Source organism: Pseudopodoces humilis, chromosome 7 (genome assembly GCF_049639895.1).
Source record: "Pseudopodoces humilis isolate 2021_Gansu_Grassland_sample_001 chromosome 7, ASM4963989v1, whole genome shotgun sequence".
NCBI classification, from domain to species: domain Eukaryota; kingdom Metazoa; phylum Chordata; class Aves; order Passeriformes; family Paridae; genus Pseudopodoces; species Pseudopodoces humilis.
The window spans coordinates 19475093-19497041 of NC_142206.1; the positions used below are offsets into that span (position 1 = coordinate 19475093).

General features: G+C 42.0%; 1 protein-coding gene across 2 annotated transcripts in view; it reads right to left on the bottom strand.

Annotated features, from left to right (window-relative positions):
- The window catches only part of PAMR1 (peptidase domain containing associated with muscle regeneration 1), a 55946-nt gene that overhangs the window by 16839 nt on the left and 17158 nt on the right, over positions 1–21949 (bottom strand). For both annotated transcript variants that reach the window (XM_005522393.3, XM_005522392.3), the window contains exons 5-6: positions 17766–17983; positions 12606–12713 (exon numbers count right to left, since the gene is read on the bottom strand). In XM_005522393.3, coding sequence (XP_005522450.1) covers positions 12606–12713; positions 17766–17983 — 326 coding nt within the window. The remainder of the gene's footprint in view (positions 1–12605; positions 12714–17765; positions 17984–21949) is intronic.

A 21949-nucleotide genomic window follows, 5' to 3' on the forward strand; every position in this document is an offset into this window, starting at 1 on the left:
ATCCTTCTTGTGTTGGGGGCCACAGAGCTCTTCTAGGTGCTTGAAATGTTGCTTTTGCATAAGCTGTGATGGTGTGCTCAGTGGAGGCCAAACACTGAAAATGGTCACAGAAACTGCACTTGGTAACCAGCAGGGGAATAAGAGCGGCTTCTGCTGTTACAAATCCTAACATCTTTCTGCAGAAAAAGAGAAAGTTATGGACTTATGTTGGAACCCCTGGGGCCACCATGCTACCCAAACCAGTCTAATGACTGTCAGAGAAAGCCTGATAGACTGAAACTGAAGAAATTTAAATAACTATCCTCAAAAAGAGGACATTTTGTCTGGAGGAAGCCTAAATTACATTCTGTTCCCCAATGAGTGCTGTCATTACCCTGTATGCTGCTAAAAGTTACAGCAGGCCCTGAGCCAGAAAAACGCCTTCACAGAGATCCTGAGCATTGGGATTTTGGATCTGAGCTCTGGATTTTTATGGTTTCACAGCAGTGGCCAACATGTGCTCTGGAGCTAGAGGATCTAGAAGCATGAGAAACGTGGCTCCAGGATCCTGTTGCTGGAGGGAGCACAACATGCAGAGTATGTGGAAGTGACTTTTTTTTGGTCTCTGTGATTAGGAAAACAAAAAATATAGGAAAAATCCAGCAGAAAATAAAAATTTCTTTGAAATGTACTGCTATGAAACCATTCTAACAGAAAACTCCCAGGCACTCCCACCTACATGCACTTCATCCAGCTCACTGATATTTGCAAAGGCTGCCTACAGCCGAGCTAAAGTCAATAGTGGTAAATCCCATCATGTTTGCAGTTTTGACTGTAAGTCTGATTTGATCAAATTCTTTTCCTTGGTTTAAGTTTTGTTTAGAGGGCTAACCTGATTATCTGAGTATCATTACATAACAGTAAAATCTGTTTTTCCAAAAATTTTTATACCATTAGCATATCTGCATTTTACTGCTGGGGAAGCTACAGCATGGAGTTATCAAGTGATTAACCTGAAGCAGTGAGTGACTGGCAGAGCTAGGAACAGTCCTGTCATCTCCTGACATTCTTACTACATTTACACTTAAACTGGCCTGAATTTGTGCAGGAATCAGCAGCAATTATTGTACCATTTAGTAATCTACATACTATTCTCAGCAGCAGGGCTTTTTTCATCAAAAGGCGATGGAGCCATAAGGGAGCAGATAGTTCAGAGTGTCTGAACACAAAGCATGTGAGTTAAGGAAGGACACAACCGTGAGCAGCTCAGCAGCTAGTGGTGGGTATTGTGATTCCCTTTGCAAAGCCACACATGTAAATAGCTCTTCTGAATTCAGATTTACAGAATCTGTAGTCTTCCCTCATAACAGTTTATTTCCTAATCCTGGCCCATGAGCTCTGTTGGTCTATGTAAATCTCTGATACCATTTATCCTGTGCATATCCCTTCTCTTCCCATCATGCATCCACAAGGTGAGGATGTCCCAGGTTCTCACAAGGTTGGCTGGAAGAGAAGAACTGCCATGGGGGAGGACTCAGATGGTTCTCCAGAGACATCCTCCTTTTGCAGCTTGGCATAGCAGCCAGAGATGGCTAATGCCTAACACACAAGCCCACAGAGACTAACTTTAGCCAAAAGCATAAGGACATTGGCTGTCAAAATGTTTTTAGAATGGCTGTATCCTTCAAGAGGGAATGAGGTGAGAGATTCTTGGAGGCCAGGCTCAGAGTGCTCAGACCTGCTTTTCTACTGCTTCTCATAAGCAGTGCACAGGGCTTTCAAACCAGCATATGAGTTTGGCAATGGATTTGATAAAATAATCTGCACTTGGAGATGTCAGGCCATCCTGCCATCCTGCCATCCTGAGGCAGAGTGGCTCTGCACCCTTCTCTCTGCTCATGAGAGACCTTCTTGTATTAGACCTTCACACACACTATGAGGCAGGAACCCTGACTCCAGCTTGATTCTTTAGGAGTCCCAGTGTTCTTGTCTGGCTCCTGTCTGCCTTCAAGGTCCTTGGCATGCTGGGATCATGGGCATATCATAAGTCTACCAACAGCAACCTAGGATTTGTGAGGTCCTGTAGTGCCTCATAGAGAAAACTGTGTAAACTGTGGTGGGAATGTCTTCTCTGTGATACTGCTGACACTCCCTCTGAGCCTACAATTGTTTCAGCACAGGCTTTGTTCCTACAAGGAGCTCAACTCACAGTGATGGTACTTACACTCAGGAAAGAGCCTGGCATCTTCTGATGCTGTTCTCAAGAACAACTCTCAGCTCAACATCTCCTGAATAAATGGAGCAAACACTGCAGGATCCAGCATAAGGAAACTAACATTCTTTCACCACCTCCCTGAACGTCCCACCTCTCCTACACTGGAGAGCACTGATGACTAAGAAGCCACATGAAGGAGCCCAGCTGTTCTGCTCCAGATTCTGGCAAGAGCTGGATGTGAATGGGAGCCAGAGAGGCTCGATGGCATTAGTTTTGCAATGTGATCTTCATTCTTCCCCACAGCAGAAACAGACTGCTAGGAGCTGAACAGCTTTGGAGGACAGGTGGTCTTGGTCAGGACTCTGAAAAAAATGCTTTCTGGGGGTGGTGTGTGTTTACACAGGCAGTATCTGAGGGGGCTGGTGATGACTAGGATGCTCGCTTGTCTTCTTTGATTCCACTCAAAACTTTTACTTTTTGGAGCTGACAGGCTCAGCAGTCTAGATGAAAAAAGAATGTGGCTGCAACTTTTAGAACTAGGAATTAGAAGGGGGTGAACAAGGAAAGCCAAGGGTGCTAAGGTTTGGATTGAAAATTAATTTTTTTAAAGCAAGACTCTCATAGCAGAGAGCAAATGCTTGGAAACGCCACAGTAGATCCTATACAGGAAAGAGCATGGAAACAAATGTGGTAAAAAGGTGTTCACACCTGATGGCAATGTTTTCTGAACAGCTACAGCCACATATCAAAGGAGCTCTGCTCTACTTGGTCGTATCTGTCACCACAGACTCAGCGATGAGTGGGTGAGGCTCTAGGCAGGGGCCTCAGAGGTACCTCAAGCCTCTGTGTTATCACAAGCACTTAGCAAAGGTTAAGCTCCACAGAAGTGCTCATGTCATGGTGATTGCAATAGCTAAAAGAGCCCATATCCCTCAGGAACTTGGCCTTTAGTATCAAATACAAGTCCTGAAGGAGTAACAATTATTCCTCAAAAGTGTGCTCATGCATTACAGTAACCTCCATTAAGTTGCTGGCAAGGGAAGATTTTTGATAAACTATGTCTGCCCTCAGTCAATTATGTTTCAAAAGAGAGGAGACACTCTAACCTCCTTCATGTCTCTTGTGATGTCCCAGGATACATCCTCCACCTCCATGCCCAGCTCCAGCCACAGCTCATGCAGAAGTGCTGGGACAGGCTATTCATTACAAAGATCTCTGGCCTTAATTTATCCCTCATGAAAGCGTCCTGCAAGTTCAAATCACCTCTCATTGTTGCATTTTGCCAGTCCTCACATTAATCTTGGAAATGTCAAAGGAAATCATAACATGAGCAGCTGATCAATGAACTCCAAGAACCAGAGAGTAGGTTGCTAGTCCTCTCTCTGGGCCTCTTTGCTTTTGCAGTAGTTCCACCAGCTAGGAATAATTACACAAAATTATGACGTAATCCCTACTGAAACCCAAATCTTTTCATTCCCTTCCAGCCAATTGGAAGTGGCCCCTGATGTTTTCTAACTCCCTGCCTCTGTGAATGAGACCGTATCCATGAGAAAATATGCTTGGATCACTCACTGTGATTTATTCATCCGGAGGCAATTTGGAGGCTGTTGCTTATAATTAGCCACTTGATCTTTATCAGCATTGTTCTTAGCCCTTAGAAAGCTGTGTCTCTGGATACAACCTTTCCGGTACTTGGATGGCCTATTTAATTATACAACTGGACCTGTTTGTGCATGGGATACTGGAGTGAACAAAATCCTAACAATCCTCAACATTCATTTTCTGTATCAGTAGCAAGAACTAATATTTGTCATAAGCTCCCTAATGTGTCCCTTGGAAAAAATCACAATATCGTCCTGCAGGGGAGAGCACTGTCTGCTCAGGGGGATTGTTATAAGGCAAGAAAGAAGTGGATATTTTATACATTATTATATCAAATTACAATTATTACAATTATATCAAATTACAAATGAGACAGTAAATAATCCTGAGGTGTTTCATTGTGGAGATGTCATCTTTCCAAAGAAATGGGGACAAGCCTAGGCAATACTGGATGAAAAAGGCACTCTAAACAGATGCATATTGCTGAGAAAAAATGTTTCTGTGTGCACATTAACTGAAACAAGAGAACAATATTTAATGATACAGATTCACCCTAGCATAGCTGACAGAATATTTCATTCAGCCTTTTGCAGGGATCTGAGCTGAATTTCATAAAGGAAGGAGGATCTGGCATTGCCCATTTTAGAAAAAGAGAAGGAAATTATCAAGCATTGAGATGAGAGTATAGGGAAAAGAAAATGAAGGGAATTGAAAAGCAGAAGAGTACTAAGGAAGTAGCAGGGCAGTTTGATTGGCTGTGAAATGCAGTTTCTGAGCTCTTGAAGAAACCAAAGTGGAAAGTGGGAAAGAACAAGTATAAGAAAGAACAAGAATAAGAAAGAACAAGTGGGATTCTTCCTGGTCAGTTTTGTCATCATTCCTGCCTCCTGGGGCCATTCTGCCTTGGCAGTGTTTTGCATCACCAGCAAACAGCGTGGAAGACAATGAAATGATTCCCATGAAGGGAAGTGTGTAAGGTAGCTGCCTCAGAGATGTTTGAGTGTAAAATCCTCAAGGAGGAACTTAATGAACTTGGGGGGAGGGGAAAGGGAAAGAACAAAACTGTAAACGTTGAAGAATGCTGATAATTTCAGCAAATTTTCAAAGTAGTTTTAAGGTTACCCCAAAGCACTGCAAGAGCTGCAGTCTGTATTCTTGCACCTCGTAAGTACAAACAGTGTATCAGCAGTCTTCAGAGATGAATAGAAGGATGGGGGGGGGGAAGAAAGAAAAAGAAAAGTCGTATTTTGGGAGAGTTCCTGCAATTGAAGCTTACGATGATGTGTTTTCAGGCTATAGACACTGGCAACAGGCCAAGCAGGAACAATTATGACCTATTTTGTACTTTTCTTAGGGTTGTGCTTTGTTTCAGAAGGGTTAGCAGTTGTATCTTACTCATTACTGTATTTTGAAGAGGTACAGTTGGTGTTGGCATCTACTGCAGGGTGTGGGTGGTTTCTGGGTTTGGGGGCCTCCTTTATGTCTTTGGTGCTGTTTATGGTTTATTTTGGTGGAATGTGAGTGGATTATGTTTATTCTTTGTCTTTTCAGAGACTTGGTGTTGTTATGGTGTGGGACTTGTTTTAATTCTTGGAGGTAGTTACTGGATGCTGATAGTTTGGGGTGGCTGCCATTGATAGTGGGATATGTTTTCTGTTCAATCAGATTTTAGTGGTGTAGCTATGTTTTATTCTTGAGGGGTGAGGATGGGTTCGGTGGGGACTGTTACTAACTTCATTTGTTGTTTTGGAACTTGTGCAAGAGTTATCTGACAGGGCAATTCAAGCAGTTTAAGGGTAGAAATCAGAGAATAGTTTAATGTAAAATATCACCTTTGGGAGTTGGAGGTACAGGTTTAGGTTTAAGTCCTTTTTTTCTGAGGTGATTTGTGGAATTCTAAGAAGAGGTGTAGTCTTCACTCACTGGCTCAGAAGACAAATGGTTTTTTCTAAACTATTACAGTATTTTTAGGAGTATTTTGTTTTTCTGGGCCTCCAGTAATGGGAAGAGGATTAAGAGGGTGGTGAAGTAGGTGAGGGAGGCTATGTGGCCGACAATGATGAATGGTTGATGCAGGCAGAGAGATCCCAAATCTGCAATCTACCCTAGACCCTTCTCTCAGTTCTTCTAGCTCCAAAAGTTACATCTCCTCACACTCAGCTCAGAGGCAGAATGCATCTCCATCAGCAACTTAACAACTGTATTCCAGCCCCCCTACTCTGTGATCTTCACAAAAGGTGGGAGTGAGCTTGAAGTGTGCCAGTGATGCAGACTGGTTTTTGGGCTCCAGACACTCATTCTGCGCTGAAGAGCTGGCTTACACCTTGCATCAGATGAGGCTTTTCAGAAAAACTCAGCCTTCTATGTGATTCAGTGGTGAAATGACAGGCAAAAGTATCTTTGTCCCATCCAGTATGGCAAAAATACCTGAGATGTAGCTTGGTCCAACCTGTCCTCCTGACATTGATTCATCCTTCCACATGTCAAGTCATACCAGAGAGAATCCTATGGTTGGTTTTATCTCTAAGATGTCTTATCAGGATGAGGAAAATATTCAGTATTGTTTTATTGTTTTGGGGTGGGCAAGTAGAGATTGTCTATGAATATATTTAATGTAGTTTAGAAATACACTTTTTTTTCTATGGCAGGCCTTGGATAAATTACATTTACAAAGAGACAATTTCTCATTTATTTAAATGTTGGCTATGCCTGGGGCTATGCTCTGGGCAAAATACCATTGGGTTTTACCAGATATGTTTCACTCTCTGAAAAACTAAAAAATTGTCTAGTTAATTGACACTGAGGAAATAACAAAGTGACAAGAGGAGTTGTCAGTAAAGCAGATGTTCTGTCTCTTTCAGCCTTGCTGCCAGTGACAGTTACTCACTGGAGTTTCAAGACACTATAAAAGTATTATGAGATCAAACACTGTTAAATGGTATAAGCACCTTCCTCCCAGAGAGTGTGTGACTTAACCAACCCAACAGTCTTACTGATGGAACTGAGGGGAAAGTCAGTCCTCGGGACCAGTTTTTTGCAGGTTGATTTACAAGCAGCTCTTGTTTAGTGGCTGCTTCAGATGTCTGTAGCAATATCTGTCCTCAGCCATCAATATAATTTTTCTCTTAGGTGTTTCTGTCCTCCCATGAGGCATCTTGGCTGTTTGTCTAACATGAGCTGCACAGTTTTAACTTACTGCTCAGTGAACTAAGACAACCCAGAATTGATGTTAGGTTATCTTAAAGCACCACACATAGTGTTTGGTGGTTTGGCATTTTCTCTGTGAGCAGTTCCAACATCCTTCTAACCAAGGGATAAATCTCCAGGAAATATACTGAAGTGAAAACTGGGAGCAGAAATCTCTACCTCCACCTCAACCCAAGCCCTTCAAATTTCTGCACTAGGCACTAACCAGTACAGATTGCCTTGTAAACACCTGATTTTCCTGGAAAGGGGTGTACTGCAGGGCAGTGAGTATGTTGTGAGGCAAGATGGGGAAGCATGGATAACATCCTAGCAAACATCTACACAGCATCACAGTGTTCTTCTGATCAGTTCAGTAAAACAAGAGAGGGTATTATGCCAGCAGAACTGAACTCTGAAATGACTTATTAAAAACTTCTCCATATTATGTTGCCTGTCAGGCAGTTCCAGGAAGGTTCTGGAAAACAGCCATCTCTGAGACCATTCTGTGGTCATGCTACAGAGCTGCTGAATGACAGGCTAAAGGGTGGTCCTGTGTTAAGCTTCAGCCTGCAGCCCTTAATGGATCTTCAAAACCCAAGAACTACCACACTAAGTGAATGGTTTTTGTGAGGGTCTCAAGGCAGGTGAGCCCTTAGATTGCAACAATGAAAAAAGGCCACTAGACTCTACTTCTTAGCAGCTCCAGGTATGTATCTCCTTCAATGGCAGGAGCAGGGTTTTTATTTCCCATCCCATGCATATATGCCAATAGGAAGGACAGTGGAAATGTGGTGGTGGAAGGAGTGGCATTAATCTCATCTCTTTGACATAGACACCCAAAAAAAGTGACCTTGACACAAGCAAGGAAGAACTCTGTCCCTTTAAAACAATCTGTAACAAGCCATTTTCCACTGGAAAATTCAAGCAAAGCCCAACAAACAAACAAACATAATTACTGTTATTATTATTATTAATAATAATAATAACAATAATAATAATAGTAATAACCAATGGCAGTCCCATGAGCAGGAAAACTAAGAGTCATATTTCTATTTGGAACATTTTCTCTAGCTGAAATAGGACTGATATCCAGGACAACATTGCCAGAAAAGACTCAGGGACATTTATTTAATTATTCCTGAATTCTCCTTTGTAATCATGCAGTGTAGGTAAGGTGGAACAAATGTGAGCTGCAAATGGCACAGTGATTATACACCAATATAATGTATAATTATACACTTACACTGTGATTATGGCATTTCTTGAAATCTATTACTGAGAATCTTTCTGACAATTTTTTTTTTTTTAAAAACAAACTTCCAAGCATTCTATTTGAAAATTCTGCATTACATATCCAAGGTTAGGCAAGAAAACTAGGTTTAATGACCAGAACCTCTTCCCAGTGCCTCATCCTAAGCTCTGCTGGGTTTCAAACTCTGTCTAGCTTGTGCCAAGCACTGACAGCTGGGCTCCGTTCTCCCACAGCAGAACAGGGGGTGGGGTGTGGTTGGTGGGATGTTAATGCTTCTTCCCTATCTTAGATATCAGTCATTTTGATAGGATGAGCGCATCCCTAAGAACCAGCCCAAGTCACAGATGTATGGGGCCAAAAAGGATGGAAGTGGATCATACCAGCAGTGGGGAAAGGCCTGAAAGCTATATTCAGAGGCCTGTTGGCACACAGTAAGGCCAGCCCTAGCAACATCAAAAGCTACAGCAAGGAGTTAGTTTATACAGTTTTGTCAGTTGGATTAGACTCTTCATTAGGATGCAGAACAAACCTCTCCTACTTGGCAGACAGGAGCGAGAAACAGAATAAAAATGGAAATCAGATCTCAGCCCTGAATTCCCTATTCAGCGAAGCTCTTCTTATTTGCGTAGGAACTCCAGTTTGCCTGGCTTTGTTTGAAATAAAGGTAACAGGAAATTTCTGGGCAGGATGAGGTCAAGGTCTCCTGCTTTGGGGCCAGCAAGCCCTGGGAGGACTCTTGACTCAGAACAGCCCGTCCTAGGAGAACAAGCAGAGGGCAAGAGCATTTGCTATGGGGTAGCAGCAATACTGTCTCTACAGCTGCATCCTCAGCAGGCAAACTCAACAGGGAGACTTTGGAAAAGACCTCTCTTAGTTTGAGTTGAACAAGTAGTTGTCACACTGCACAGAGTCATGGACAGTCTGACACTGGAGTGGATGGTTTTTAGCAGGCAGGTTGTGCACTAGTCAGCTTGTTACTTTTCCCCTGCATCTTTTGATGAAGTTGCTGGTTTGTCTCAGTGTATTTGTATGCTAGGAGAACAAGATTATCTGATTTTATGGGCTCCTAAAGCCTCTGACAGCATTAGAATATACAAAAGTCAAAGAGAAAAGCCTGAGTTCGCTCTCAATCATGTCAGCATGTCTAAGGGGTCTCTGGGAGGGGTGTGTAGTTATACCACAAATTCACTTCATTATCAGAAAGAAGCCTAAGTATATAAAACAGGAGTTAGTTTTCTTTACCTACTGTATCATGATAGCAAAGCATGTCTATCTGTTAGAAGGTATTTTTTGGTATCCTTAGGATTTGTCTTTATTGTGTTTTGCGTCAGAAGATAGAAGGCTAGCATTTGTTTTACAATTTCACACACTTTTTTTTTTAACAGTCTCTGGAGTAAAATAAGACATATTTCTATAAAATATTTCTTGCCCTGAAACAGGACTGACTGAAATATATTAGCAGCTGTCAGAAAGATAAATGCCTACGTTTCACTCCATGCTGTTGAAGCCTTTAAATCACTACATTAGTCCTTCAAATTGTAAACAAAATGTTAATTTCTTGGCTGCTATAGTAGAAGATAAAAGAGACTGGTAGTTGTAAGTAACTTGTACCTTGGATCATTTTATTAATATTGCAAATTGTAAGTGACGGAGCAATTAGGGTTAAATATGACCCCAGGAAAGCAGCTTGACCAATGTTGATCATCCTGTTAAATAGATGGAATTTAATTTAACAGAGGAAACAATAGGTTCCCTGTGGTTTATCTCATTAAGGTGATTTCCATAATTCCAAGAGTGATTCTCACATCTTTAAAATTAAACTTGGTAACAGACAAAAAGATAGACCTGCATTGGGATAGTAAGGGACTAAAAAAATTCTGATTCTGTCATGAAATAACCATTGCTAAATTTGTTTAATTTGGCCTTAACTTATTCCTCAATGAGATAATCCCACAGTCTCTCTTCATCTGAACTATGTCCCTTGGATTTCTTTAAAACCCTCACATCTCTCTGGATACCTTCTGTTGCACCACCTCAGAGCTTCTACATACACTTAACATTAAGGGGCTCTAATTTTCTTCTCTCTTATACACATTTTTCATCCATTAACTTTAATGGGATTGCACCTGACTTACTCCAAGAAAACCAGACTGAAAAAATTCAATCTTACAGTGTCCAAAGTCATATTCAATATTCCAAAACTGACTATTTTATGACAGTTTTCTGCAGAAATAAATTTATTTCCCTTGGCTCTACCTCACAAGACAGCACTTTTGCTGAAAGACCTAACAGAGAGAAAGATTCTGAAGCAATCTCTCTTTAACATTTAAACTAAAAGGCTGTTCAGGAAACTAGCTTTTAAAGAATTACAGCCATAGATATTTTTCCCAGTTCTTCCTTTTGTTCTTAAAAAAACAAATCAAACTAATTTTCTGACTTTTCTCCCCATACATTGGAAAATACTTAGGATACATTTTGGCAGAACAGAATGAAATATCTTAAGAAAAAAAATTACTTGAGGCCAGAGAGATAAATGATTTGCCATGATGTTTTCCAACTGTGAGGTTTGCTATTCACATAAAAGGCAGCAATATAGGTGCTGGAAAACAATATCATGCCTAGCATGAGCAAAAGGAAAACATACAGCCACAAACATTATAAAGTAACAGAATTTTATCCACTAAAATTGTTCTTCCACAAATCAAACTACAAGATCCCCATCAAGTTAAAAATCATAATGTATACATGTTTAAGTGTCTCCTCTCTTTCATCTTGTTAGTACCTGTACCTTTCCTTGCTTACAGTTACAGAACTCTCATCTATTGTTTTTCAACTATCTCCCCTGTTGTTTGCTGTGTGGGTTGCACAGGTGAAGTTTCTACACTGGAATTACAAAAGAAAGTCAGTAAAAGAATATGAGCTTCATTCTTTGCCTTGCCTGTACTGTAGAGCCTGCCAAAACTAGGGTTGAGGTTTGCTGGAAATGTAATTATTTGAAATTTTGGTTGGTTCTGAATCAGACAGGAATCTTTCCTTTTTTTTTTTTTTTCCTCACTCCATTCTAAAGGAGCAGAACTAATCTTGCTGAGCAGTTGCAAAGAGCTCAGGAGTTTCCAGTCCCTAAATGACCTGCTAAACAACTATGCACAGGAAAGAAGCTGTTAGCAGAAGAGCCAGACATTCTTAGTCCTGAGGTCAGGAACTTCCAATTTTTAGGAACCTCTTTCCTACAAAAAACATCCCAGGAATCTGTGCAATCTGTTCAGAAACAAAGTATTTCAGGTCTATGGAAAATACGAAATTATCTCTTCTCACGTCTGAGCTACTTCTGGATCTGTAGAAATTGAAAGGTCTTTTACCTCAAAATGATTCATCAAAGGAGGTATCATGCTGCTATGAAATTCCAGGAGATAAATCCACTCCTAACAATGGCATACTCGGGGGAAAGATTTTAAAGTGGGGTTTGGTGTATATTTGTTCCTTTGACACAGAACTGAAAACTCTTCTAGCAGGCAAGGCATTTTGTGCCTTATGGCCAGAGGAATGCCACAGCAGGATACACTAAGACATGTTTTCTGTCTTGGGCCAAATATGATCCCAAGTGGATTTCACCATTATCACTGAAATCCTTCCTCCAGGATCAGCTCTAGTTCAGTAACTTTAAGTGTTGCAGAATGCTCCTTTCAGCTAGTATAGATGATACAGCTTTTATCATGGCATATATTGCGAAATTCTTACTCCCTCATGCTCTTTTGAGCCCTCATGCATGAAGAAATAAATCACTGGAACAGACGATTTAATTTGAATCCAGTTATTTTACAATTCACTTGTCAGGACAAAACCAGGTGTATGACTATAGGTACAGCGAGGACTACCAACACAGATATGAACAGAACCTACCCTTTTACATTTGTTTTGATCCCAAGTCTCTCATTCATGGTGCCAGAATTCTACTTTCCAGGTGACTGTGAGGAAAGATGGATTTCCTATGACTGACGCAGTCTAGAGCATTAAGCACAGGGCTCAGCTGGGGTATGTGTTTTAGTAGAGAGCAGCTGATGCACACAGTGGAAAGCAGCTGCAGGGATACCTCTGTCTAATAAGGCTAGTCCATTACAAAGATTTCTTGTCTGCAGTTTCCCAGCTCCAAATGTGTTTTACCTTTTTATGCATTGGCATAAAGCTCCACAGAATGACTGAGTGGAAATCTTCATGAACTGCAAGAAACATGCCTTAAAAAAATACCACAAGAAACTCAGTGCATTCTCTGGCTCTATGACTGACCAAGCCTACACACCAAGCACACTCCTTACAATTAATGCATCAGTGACAACCTTGGAGGCTGGTCATGCACACAGTGCCTGTACTCACAGTTTTCACAGCGATTCCCTGTATAGCCAGCCAGACAGGCACACTTGTAGGTGCTGCTTTTGTCTAGAATGCATGTCCCATCATGAAGACATGGAGATGAAGAACAAGCTGTAAAAGAAATGCAAGAATGTTCATGGTCTCTCATAGGATGGGGAAACTATCTGTTTTTCCTTATGGTGGCTGTGTCTTGGGGTAAATTACATACTTTGGTTAGAAGTTAGAAAGACACAGTAAAGGGCCTGATGTACGTCAAAAAGTCTTCTGCTCTTACTTACTAGAGGAGAGATCTAATAGGTATAAGCAGTTCTTTTCCCAGCATATATTACTTTTACCATTTTCCTCTAACTGCAATCAAGTGGTGAGAAAGATCTATGGAACAAAAATAATTCGCATCAAGTTCAATTAATGTCTAGAGCTTAGACTAAATTAAAGAAGTTTAACAGCAACCTACAATTTTCCTGCCATTCAACCCAGAGTTTAGGGATAAATTCTGGGATCCCTGTTTTTTGCGGTCTTTTTTGTGTCTTGGATCTTGATGTTTTAGATTTTGGGAGTTGCTTTGTCCCTGGGCAACTCTTGCATGCAACAATCTAACAGTGACACACATCAAACTGTATACACCAGCATAACTTAGTATCAGAATGTGTAACTGTGCATAACACACACACACACGTTTTTTTGGTGCCTGTTCTAAGAGGAGATGAGTGAATAGAACTATTGTGGTTTAACCCCAGCTGGCAGCTAATGCAGCCACTCACCTACCCCACCATCTCTGGTGGGGAGAAGAATTGAGAAAGAAAAGTAAACCTCATTGATTGAGATATGAACAGTTTAATAATTGAAATAAAATAAAAGATGATGATGATGATGATGATGATGATGATGATGATGATAGGAATAATAATTACATTGAAAGGGGGAGAGAGAGAGAGAGAGAGAGAGAGAGAGAGAGAGAAATAATGCGGAGAGAATAAAACTATCCACAACACAGTTGTTTACCACACCACTGACTGAAGCCCAGCCCCTTCCCAAGTACTAAACCATGCTCCCAAACAACTCCCCAGTTTATATGCTGAGCATAATATTCTGTGCTATGGAATATCCCTCTGGCCAGTTTCAGTCAGCTGTTCTGGCCATGCACCCTCCCAGCTTCTTGTGCAACTCATCACTGGCAAAGCAGGAGAAACTGAAAAGTCCTTGATTTAGAGTAAGTACTGCTTAGCAATCACTACAACATTAGTGTGTTATCATGCAAAATCCAAACCCCAGTATGGCCCCCTGAGGGACACCACTTTTCACTGATGTCCACTGGAGCATTGAGCTGTTGACCACCATCCTCTAGATCTGACCATCCAGCCAATTGCTTGTCCACCGAACAGTGCACTCATCAAATCCATCTAGCTCCAGTTTAGCCCGAAGGATGTGGCCATGCCCAAAGGCCTTATGAAAGTCCACAGACATGACATCTGCAGCCCTTCCCTTGTGCACTGGTGTAGTCCCTCCACTGCAGAAAGCCACTAGATTGGTCAGGTGGGAGTTGCCCTTGGTAAAGCTGTTCTGGCTGTCCTGAATCACCTCCCTGTCCTCCTTAGCACAGCTTTTAGGAAGATCTGTTACATGAACTTCCCAGGCACAGAGGTGAGGCTGACAGGTCAGTAGTTTCTGGGGTCCTTCTTTCTATCCCTTTTTAATAATGTGTGCATTTTTATCTCTTTTCCAGTCACCAGGGACTCCACTAACCACCAAGACTTTTCAAATATCATGAAAAGCGACTTGGCAACTACATCAGCCAACTCCCTCAGGACTCTGGGAGGTATGTCATCAGGTCCCATAGACTCATGTATGTTCAGGTTCATCAGGAGGTCACAACACTGATCTTCTCTTATGGTGGGAAGGACTTTGCTGCCCCAGTCCTTGCCTTGCAGTCCCTCTGCTCCAGCAGAGAGGGAAGAGAGGTTCCCAGCAATGGCTGAGTCAAAAGAGATGGGCTCTGGCCCTCCCTGCCCCAGAGCTGGATGGCTCCATGTTTTACATGCCAGCCCTGCCTGGGTCATCACCTCCTTCCTAGTGCGTGCAGAAGACATAGCTCCTGCCGAGGGCACACCACAACTGCGCTCCCTCCCAGGGAGCTGCTGACCTCTGCCTGGGCTCAGCTCTGCAGCTGCAGCAGGACCTCCCTGCCCTCCCAAGGTGCCATGAACTGCCACACACCCTCGCTGCACCCTGGGCTGCTCTGAAAGGCATGGGGGTATAGAGGGGTGCTTGTTCTGGCAATGTACAGATCTCCTCAGCACCTCCCACAAGCTGCTCAGGTGTCTCCCTCCTCAGGAAAAGCCTCCATGTGCCAGGATCTGTCACTACCACCATATGGACCGACCTCAAAGCAGCTTCTCTCAGAGAAGTTTCTTATTATCCAGATGGCATGAGGTAAGAAATATATAGATGCCACATATGAATTTCTCTGGAGGTTTCATGCAGTGATGTAAGAGCAATTTATACATGGCTGGGCAATGAATATCTTCCATGTCTCTTTAAAGATTAAGGCCTGACTAAGGACAGTAATTCAATAGCTAAAAGAAAATATATATGTGGCAATTGTACTGTATACAGCTAATGTAAAATACGACTGAGAAAGGGAAGAAGCAGCAGAAGACTCCTTACAGACTGATATTTTGTAGTCACTGGTTGAAGCTAGTGAACTTTTATCTTTGTCCCAGTTTTGTCTCCTGATTTTAGAAAAGAAAGCATGTCAAGTGAACAAGGTTAAGAGTCAGATACTGTCCTTGAAAATGCCTGATACTAAAAACCACTAAATATTTTTTCTGTTTTAAGGAGTCTTGATTTCCTGGCTTAAGTCAAACAACAAGGGACAATAATACAAAAGTTTAAAGCCACTATGTTGTGTCACTAGCTTGGGTGTACAGAAAGGAAAGCGTTATTGAAAGTCAGTAACTGGCTTTCATCTAACTGGATCCAGCATATGTCTAATCCTTAAGAGACTCTGAGAGCTCCCCATCTGGCCTCCCATGCTTCTCATCTGAATTCTGTTGAGTGACTTCTAGTCACTCATGCCAATTACTGTTTCCCATTTCACACTTGGCATGGGATGGGACCTAGCACCTGCCTCCAGACTAGGCAGCACAGCAGGTTGTGTGGTTTCATCCTTTAATAACTATACACATAGTGACCTTTCCTAAAGGAGATGCAGACTTTGCAGCTTATTTTGTATCAATCAAGACCTTTCTGGAATTTGAACCAGTGATCTCTGTGCAATCAGTGCCCCTGCTTCAGCAAGCTATGGGTTCTAAGCCAGTACAGAGCTCACAGGAAGAGGAGGCAGAAAAAGTTCACTTTTGACTTCTTCAGTCCTTTTCACTACACCACTAAGGTGCTGGGGACACCAGATTTCCTTCACATCCTGGTCCAGATCCTGTAAGCACCTCTGTTGCTGCTGCTCTCACCTGCAGCATAGGGAATTGCTTTAGTAAGCCCCGTGAAATCTGTTCTGGGGACCTTGGCTCTTCCACAGTGCTGTGCACAGAGGGAAATTTCAGGGCAAATGCTTCAGTTTTCAGTGTGCTGCCAGAGCTTTCGATCCTGTGCTGCCCCCGCTTACAATTCTATGCTGCCCCATGCACACTGTATTCTTCCCTTAAATGGTCCTGCTGGCCAGGTTAGTGCTTCACATAAAAAGACACTGGGAGTGTTTGAAAAGCCTTTCATTGCACTACACATTAAACCAGAACAGCCTCATAATAAAGTGCACAAATAGAGCTCCTCACAAACTCTGAGAAGCCCTTTACAATGTGCTCTGTGTGGATTACCACACTTGCAGCCTCACAGCCTCAGAATAATTACCACTCAAAATGGGGCGGAAATAGAGTGCTCAACAATATTCAAATACCGAGTGTTCCCTGCTGGGCAGAGAAAACAGAACCAATTCAGCTTGCACCATATGGAAAATGTTAGTTCCCTGAGTGTAGGCAGCCCTTATGCAACATAGCCCACGACACACTCATTTGTCCTATACCACCTCTCCTGCTGTAAGCCCAGGCAAACTATCAATAGCTAATTGCTCCTGCTAACAGGTACTAAAGGTGACATTTGAAGAAGTGGGCAGGCTGAGAAATGGCATAGGTGCTACATCCAGAAGTATGAACATTTCAGATCGCTTGTTACATCTCTGATCACTGATAAGAGCTAAGTTTGTGTATTTATATCAGGGTTATATAAACTAACTAAATTTCCTGAGCCAGATATACCCTGGATGACCTCATGAAATGTGGGTCACCAGGGTGTACAGAAGGCAAGTTATGGTGAGTCATAGATCCTGCAGGGTTTATCTATGGCAAAGCAGCACAGTCTAATTAACCTTCTGTGCCAGGAGTACTGTAGATAGATTTGACCAAAATTCCTTACATAGCTAAACAAGGAAGATCCAGGATGAGCATGGAGGCTGCTGCAAATACAATGGCAAAATGATAAGCCAGCTACACTTTCAGTGCTATTTTGAAACCATGGAAAGCAATGTAGGGGACTGAAGCACTGAGTAGTAACAAAACTAGTAATTCTGGAGCCCCACTTCTATCATTTATAACACTAAGATCATCACAGAATGGGAAACGCCTCTTCATTTTTTTTCTTAAGGAAAATAATCCGTTCTTTGTACACACTTGGGGATTTTTGATCTTGGTTGGTTGGGTTTTTTTAAATTCCTAATGGTACATGAGCCAACATGAGTTCTGTCAGGCACTGAGCTATCTATGAGACTTTGCATCAGGTTTTTGCTGCTTGAGACAGTGACTCTGCTCCTCCATACAGCACTGAACAATACTGCCATTGCAGATACACGTCCCTTCCTCTACTTCCTCTGTGCTCTTAATTCTTCAATTCAAACAGAAAAGCCACACAAAACAGCAGCTTTTCTCTGCTGGCTGATGTGCTTGTTCTTCACACAAGTAGAAGGAATTTAGTCTTTTTTAGAAGAGTCTCACATTCACATGCCATCTGACAGCTTTTGAATCTTCCCTACACTGACTTTATGTAAGTTGCTGTTGGCAACACAGCATGAAAGTTTTTAATGAAGCAAAACAGGGAAAGAGATTAGTGAAATTGAATTAATGAGAATGAGTGGCATGTTCCACTTTTAGATTATGTTACCTGTAATTTCTTCAAAGACAGCATGAAATCCATCAAAGTTCTTGGATCCATCAGACTGGAAGAGGACATGGAGTGAAGACCCAGTGCTTCGGATGGGAGGTGGCCTCTCATTTCCACAGAATTTCTTTATTATTTGACTGTCCAAATTGTCCCCATCACGGATCTCCACAAAGTCATACTGGCACATGTAGTCAAACTCCAGGCTCAGCATGGAAAATCTTGGGGGACAAGGACAAACAGTTAGATTGCTTACCTGTGTACCCTGAATACTATTTATTTGGGCATTTAGTTATTTAGGGCCTACCTCCTTCATTGAATCAACAAGTCCCTAACCACACAAAGACCCCTCACTCATCTCAATTTTTGCATCATGATGCCTAGAAGCCAGCTCAACTCTATACAGTTGTTCCCTGAGAACATTCAAGTGTCAGAACAGTGAAGTCTAAACTGAAGTCATGCAGTCTATTCATGTGCATCAGGTCCCTCACCATAATACAATGTCAAAACTTTCATCCAGGGTCAGGCACTATAGGGGGCATATTTCTATTGGTTTTGTTTACTAAAAATTGTTCTATTTGCCCTAAATAAAGTTCTAATACTGAAAGTTACAGTATCAAATAACAAGGTTCAAAAGCTATTCACATTGTGATGTTCAGAAGTCAGCAATTAGGGATACAAGGAAAGCTTGGGGATGTAAGAGAAGCAGAAACAGCCAGAGAAACAGAATCAAAATACTACAGCACGTTTTGCATTAGAAAGCAAAATGGTAGTAAACCCCCAATGTGTGGCGCTTGCCCGTCTTTTGAGAGCAGAAATAAGGCACAGGAATTAGTGCAGAAGGGAAATACTTAAAGTCTTTTCTCACAATGTCTGTCCTTTCCTAGCTTCGATCCAGCCACTGTGCAAGGCTTTTGTTCATTAACAGCCATGCTATATGCTGCTATTGGAATTCAGGTGGGCACAGAGCCCAAGCACCCCAGCAGAATATGAACGAGAAACAGAGGGAGCAACACCAAGTGCCTCTGCAGAATGTGCAATAGTCAGGGGCTGGGCTCAGCCTTAGTGCAGCAGGAAAAGGAGAAGAAATGGGCCTGGGAGAGGCCATGCTGCTAACTGTTCAGCAGGATATTTTACAAATGAAACTCCTTATGTACTTGATCTTCGTGAAGACTCCTAACGCTGCAGATGTGTATTTAGGATTAGGCTGTATCTCCCACATGCCTGTTCCAGTGTGGACCTAGTATTTGCAAAGACTGCATTTTCATACCCAAGAGGTGAGATGAATATTGGATCTGCTCCTTGACCTCACAGTCTGAATGGAAGAGAATTCTGGAGCCTGTTTCATACTCTTCTCATCTTGAGACTCAGGCCCCCATGTTAAGGAGGCCTCCATGTTCCTCCACCTTCCTTTGACAAACTCATGAGCTGACTTAAGAGGCCTCTTCACTCAGTCACCTTTGTTCAGGTCATATGGCTGATTTTTGAGTATCAGGAGTACCCTACCTACAGAGAAATGACTGAGCAGTTGTAGGAAGCTACAATGGAGCAGAGCCCCTCATTTTTTAAAATTATCTGTATGATTTATGGAATGTAGAAAAAAAACCTCAACATATGTTTTAAATATGCATTAGAGAGAGATAATTCAACTTTGCTTTGCATAAAATGTATGAGTTGAATTCTAGTTCTGTCAGGTCTGTCAGAGACATCCTCACAAGGTATCAGGTTATACACTACATTTCCAAAACATTCTTTCACTGGTGAAACATGCCCCAGGGATCTACCCTGATGGAAGTTACACAGCAATACAAATTAACCCATTCATCTTTGTCACACTTATCAGGATACAGTTTATCCTGTCCCAAACCAGAAAAAATATTTTCTGGTTTTCTGAACTTGTACATTTCTGATTAAAATTACGTATGTGTGCAAGTACAGAAGGAAAGTTTCTGGAATGCCCCCCATGTACTGGGAGCAGTATTATTTATAGATGTAAAGGCAAACTGTGTCTTGATGTGTGTCTCTGAAAAAAGAATATCAGGACATAAGCATTGAGAATGGAAGACCCATGCACAGAATACTGTTTTTAATTGTTTGCTTTCTCTGTTTTAAAAAATGATGAAAACAGAGTGGAAAATGTGAAAGGCATAGGGGCTCTGACTTGAATTTTATTTAACTTGGCAAAGAAGCAGATACACTGTACTGGCAACATGGAATCCTGTGATTAAGACTCAGAATTGGCAGGTCAGGAAACCTGCCAAAGCTTTTAAAAATCTATTGGCTACGGCCCAGCTGACAGGCCCCTTTACAGACCATGAGGTCTATTGCCATTTAAACCACATGTATACACAATTCAAAGGACCTCAGTTTCCCCACCAATGAGTGCGTAATTATATCATAATTCTCTTGGATATTATTAAACTAAGCAAGCTAATTTTGTGCTACAGGTCATCAAATACACAATGGAATGAAAAGTATTGCCTTGATTTCATCAGTGTCTGCAGTGGGCATATATTGGCCGACCCCTCTGAGGAAAGCTTCTAGCCAAAGGACATATTTAAAACTGCATCTCTGCCGAGGCACTAAAGAAAAGAATTGAAAGTTGTGAGCTACTTCTACTGTGATATGACATCTTGACATGGCTCAGGCTGAGGGAGCCTATACATCACAACCCAAAAACACCAACAAGGCTAGCAAAAAAAGCAGAGAAAACAAACTACCACCACAACACGGACACTATTTATCAAAACAGCTCTACTGTGCCAATCCCCAAAGGACTGCATGGCACAGCTTAAAGCAAGGGAAGATTTATCTGTGCTCCTGGGAGTTTTACTCTTCCTGCCCTATGTAAGCAAAGACAACCACTTTGTTCGCCTTCTGTATTACGCTGTCCCCATCCCTGCCCTTGCAAGCCAAGGTGGCAGCAAACAGGATTTGTGCACAGAGAGAATGAAAAAAGGAGTTCTTTTGTTGGCAGTTGTGCTGATTCAGCACAGTGTTGGCTGTGTATTACGGCTCTAAGCAGTTACCACCCACAGAGGGGATCAGCATGTTTAGATGAAAATACAGTGAAGGAAACATGGATGGCAGACCCAGGAGGCAGGCTCTGTTGGTTGGCTTGGGTGAACCTGCCCTTCTGTGCAGGAATAGCCTAAAGGTGAAGTTTTACGTTAAATATACATGTTTTCCATAATATTCCACTGCTGAAGTACCTCAATGGACAGCTCTGAGGTGGTGCACCTTGAAGATGTCAACTGACTCAGAACACTACATGGTTACCTTCTGTGAGGACATCCTGTTCCATCTCTGTCATGAAGGTTTCCTCTGTGTCTCCTGCAGGACTTGCAGGGTGGTAGGGTTAAGTGTGGACATTCAGGAGAGCTCATGATCTTTCCCTGGGAGTGCTATGTCATCTTCTGAGATTTCTAGGCATTCAGACATTAGGTTCATCATCAGACTAAGAAAAAGGCTTTAGGATTCTCCAACATTACCCAGCTCAGATAAATTAGATGCTGACAACAGAAGTTTGGTAGTTCAGGCTTCCCTGAACTAGTAGTTCAGGTAGTGAACTACTTCACTACTAGGTAGTGAAGGCAGTGCAGACCTTCACAGTTGAAATGTAACATTATTTCACATCAAGGTGATACCTAGTATTATGTTTGTTTGATTGCAGGAAGGATGGACATAGGGAGGAAGAGAAAGGCACTCTTGTGTTAAAGTTTTCTGCTTTCTGTAACAGCAAAGTTGAACAGTGAACTGTGAACCCTACTGCGAACTGTATGGATCTCATGTGACACATCTTCCTAGTCTGCATGTGGGTGGCCTAGAGTGGAAGTCTGATTTCTCCAGAGTTAGTACATTTGTTATCTACAGCACTCCCCATTCTCCTGCTTTGAAAACAGACTAGAGTCTCCTTACTGCAGCCACAGCAAATTCTGCTCTTTGATACAGTGTCCATCATTAAAATAACCTTTAGTCCCTTTTTTTGCACTTTGTGCCTGATGCCATCTGGCTGTTAACACTTCACCCAGAGACAAGTGCATTCAATAGTTACATGCATGCACAGGGTCCATTTCCACTCTCACATCCATCCCCACAACAGCAAAGACAGGGTGACACCTGTAGCTCTTGAAGCACTTTTTAAGCCTCACAATTGACAAAGCCCTTTTCAGAAATGTAGAAAAATA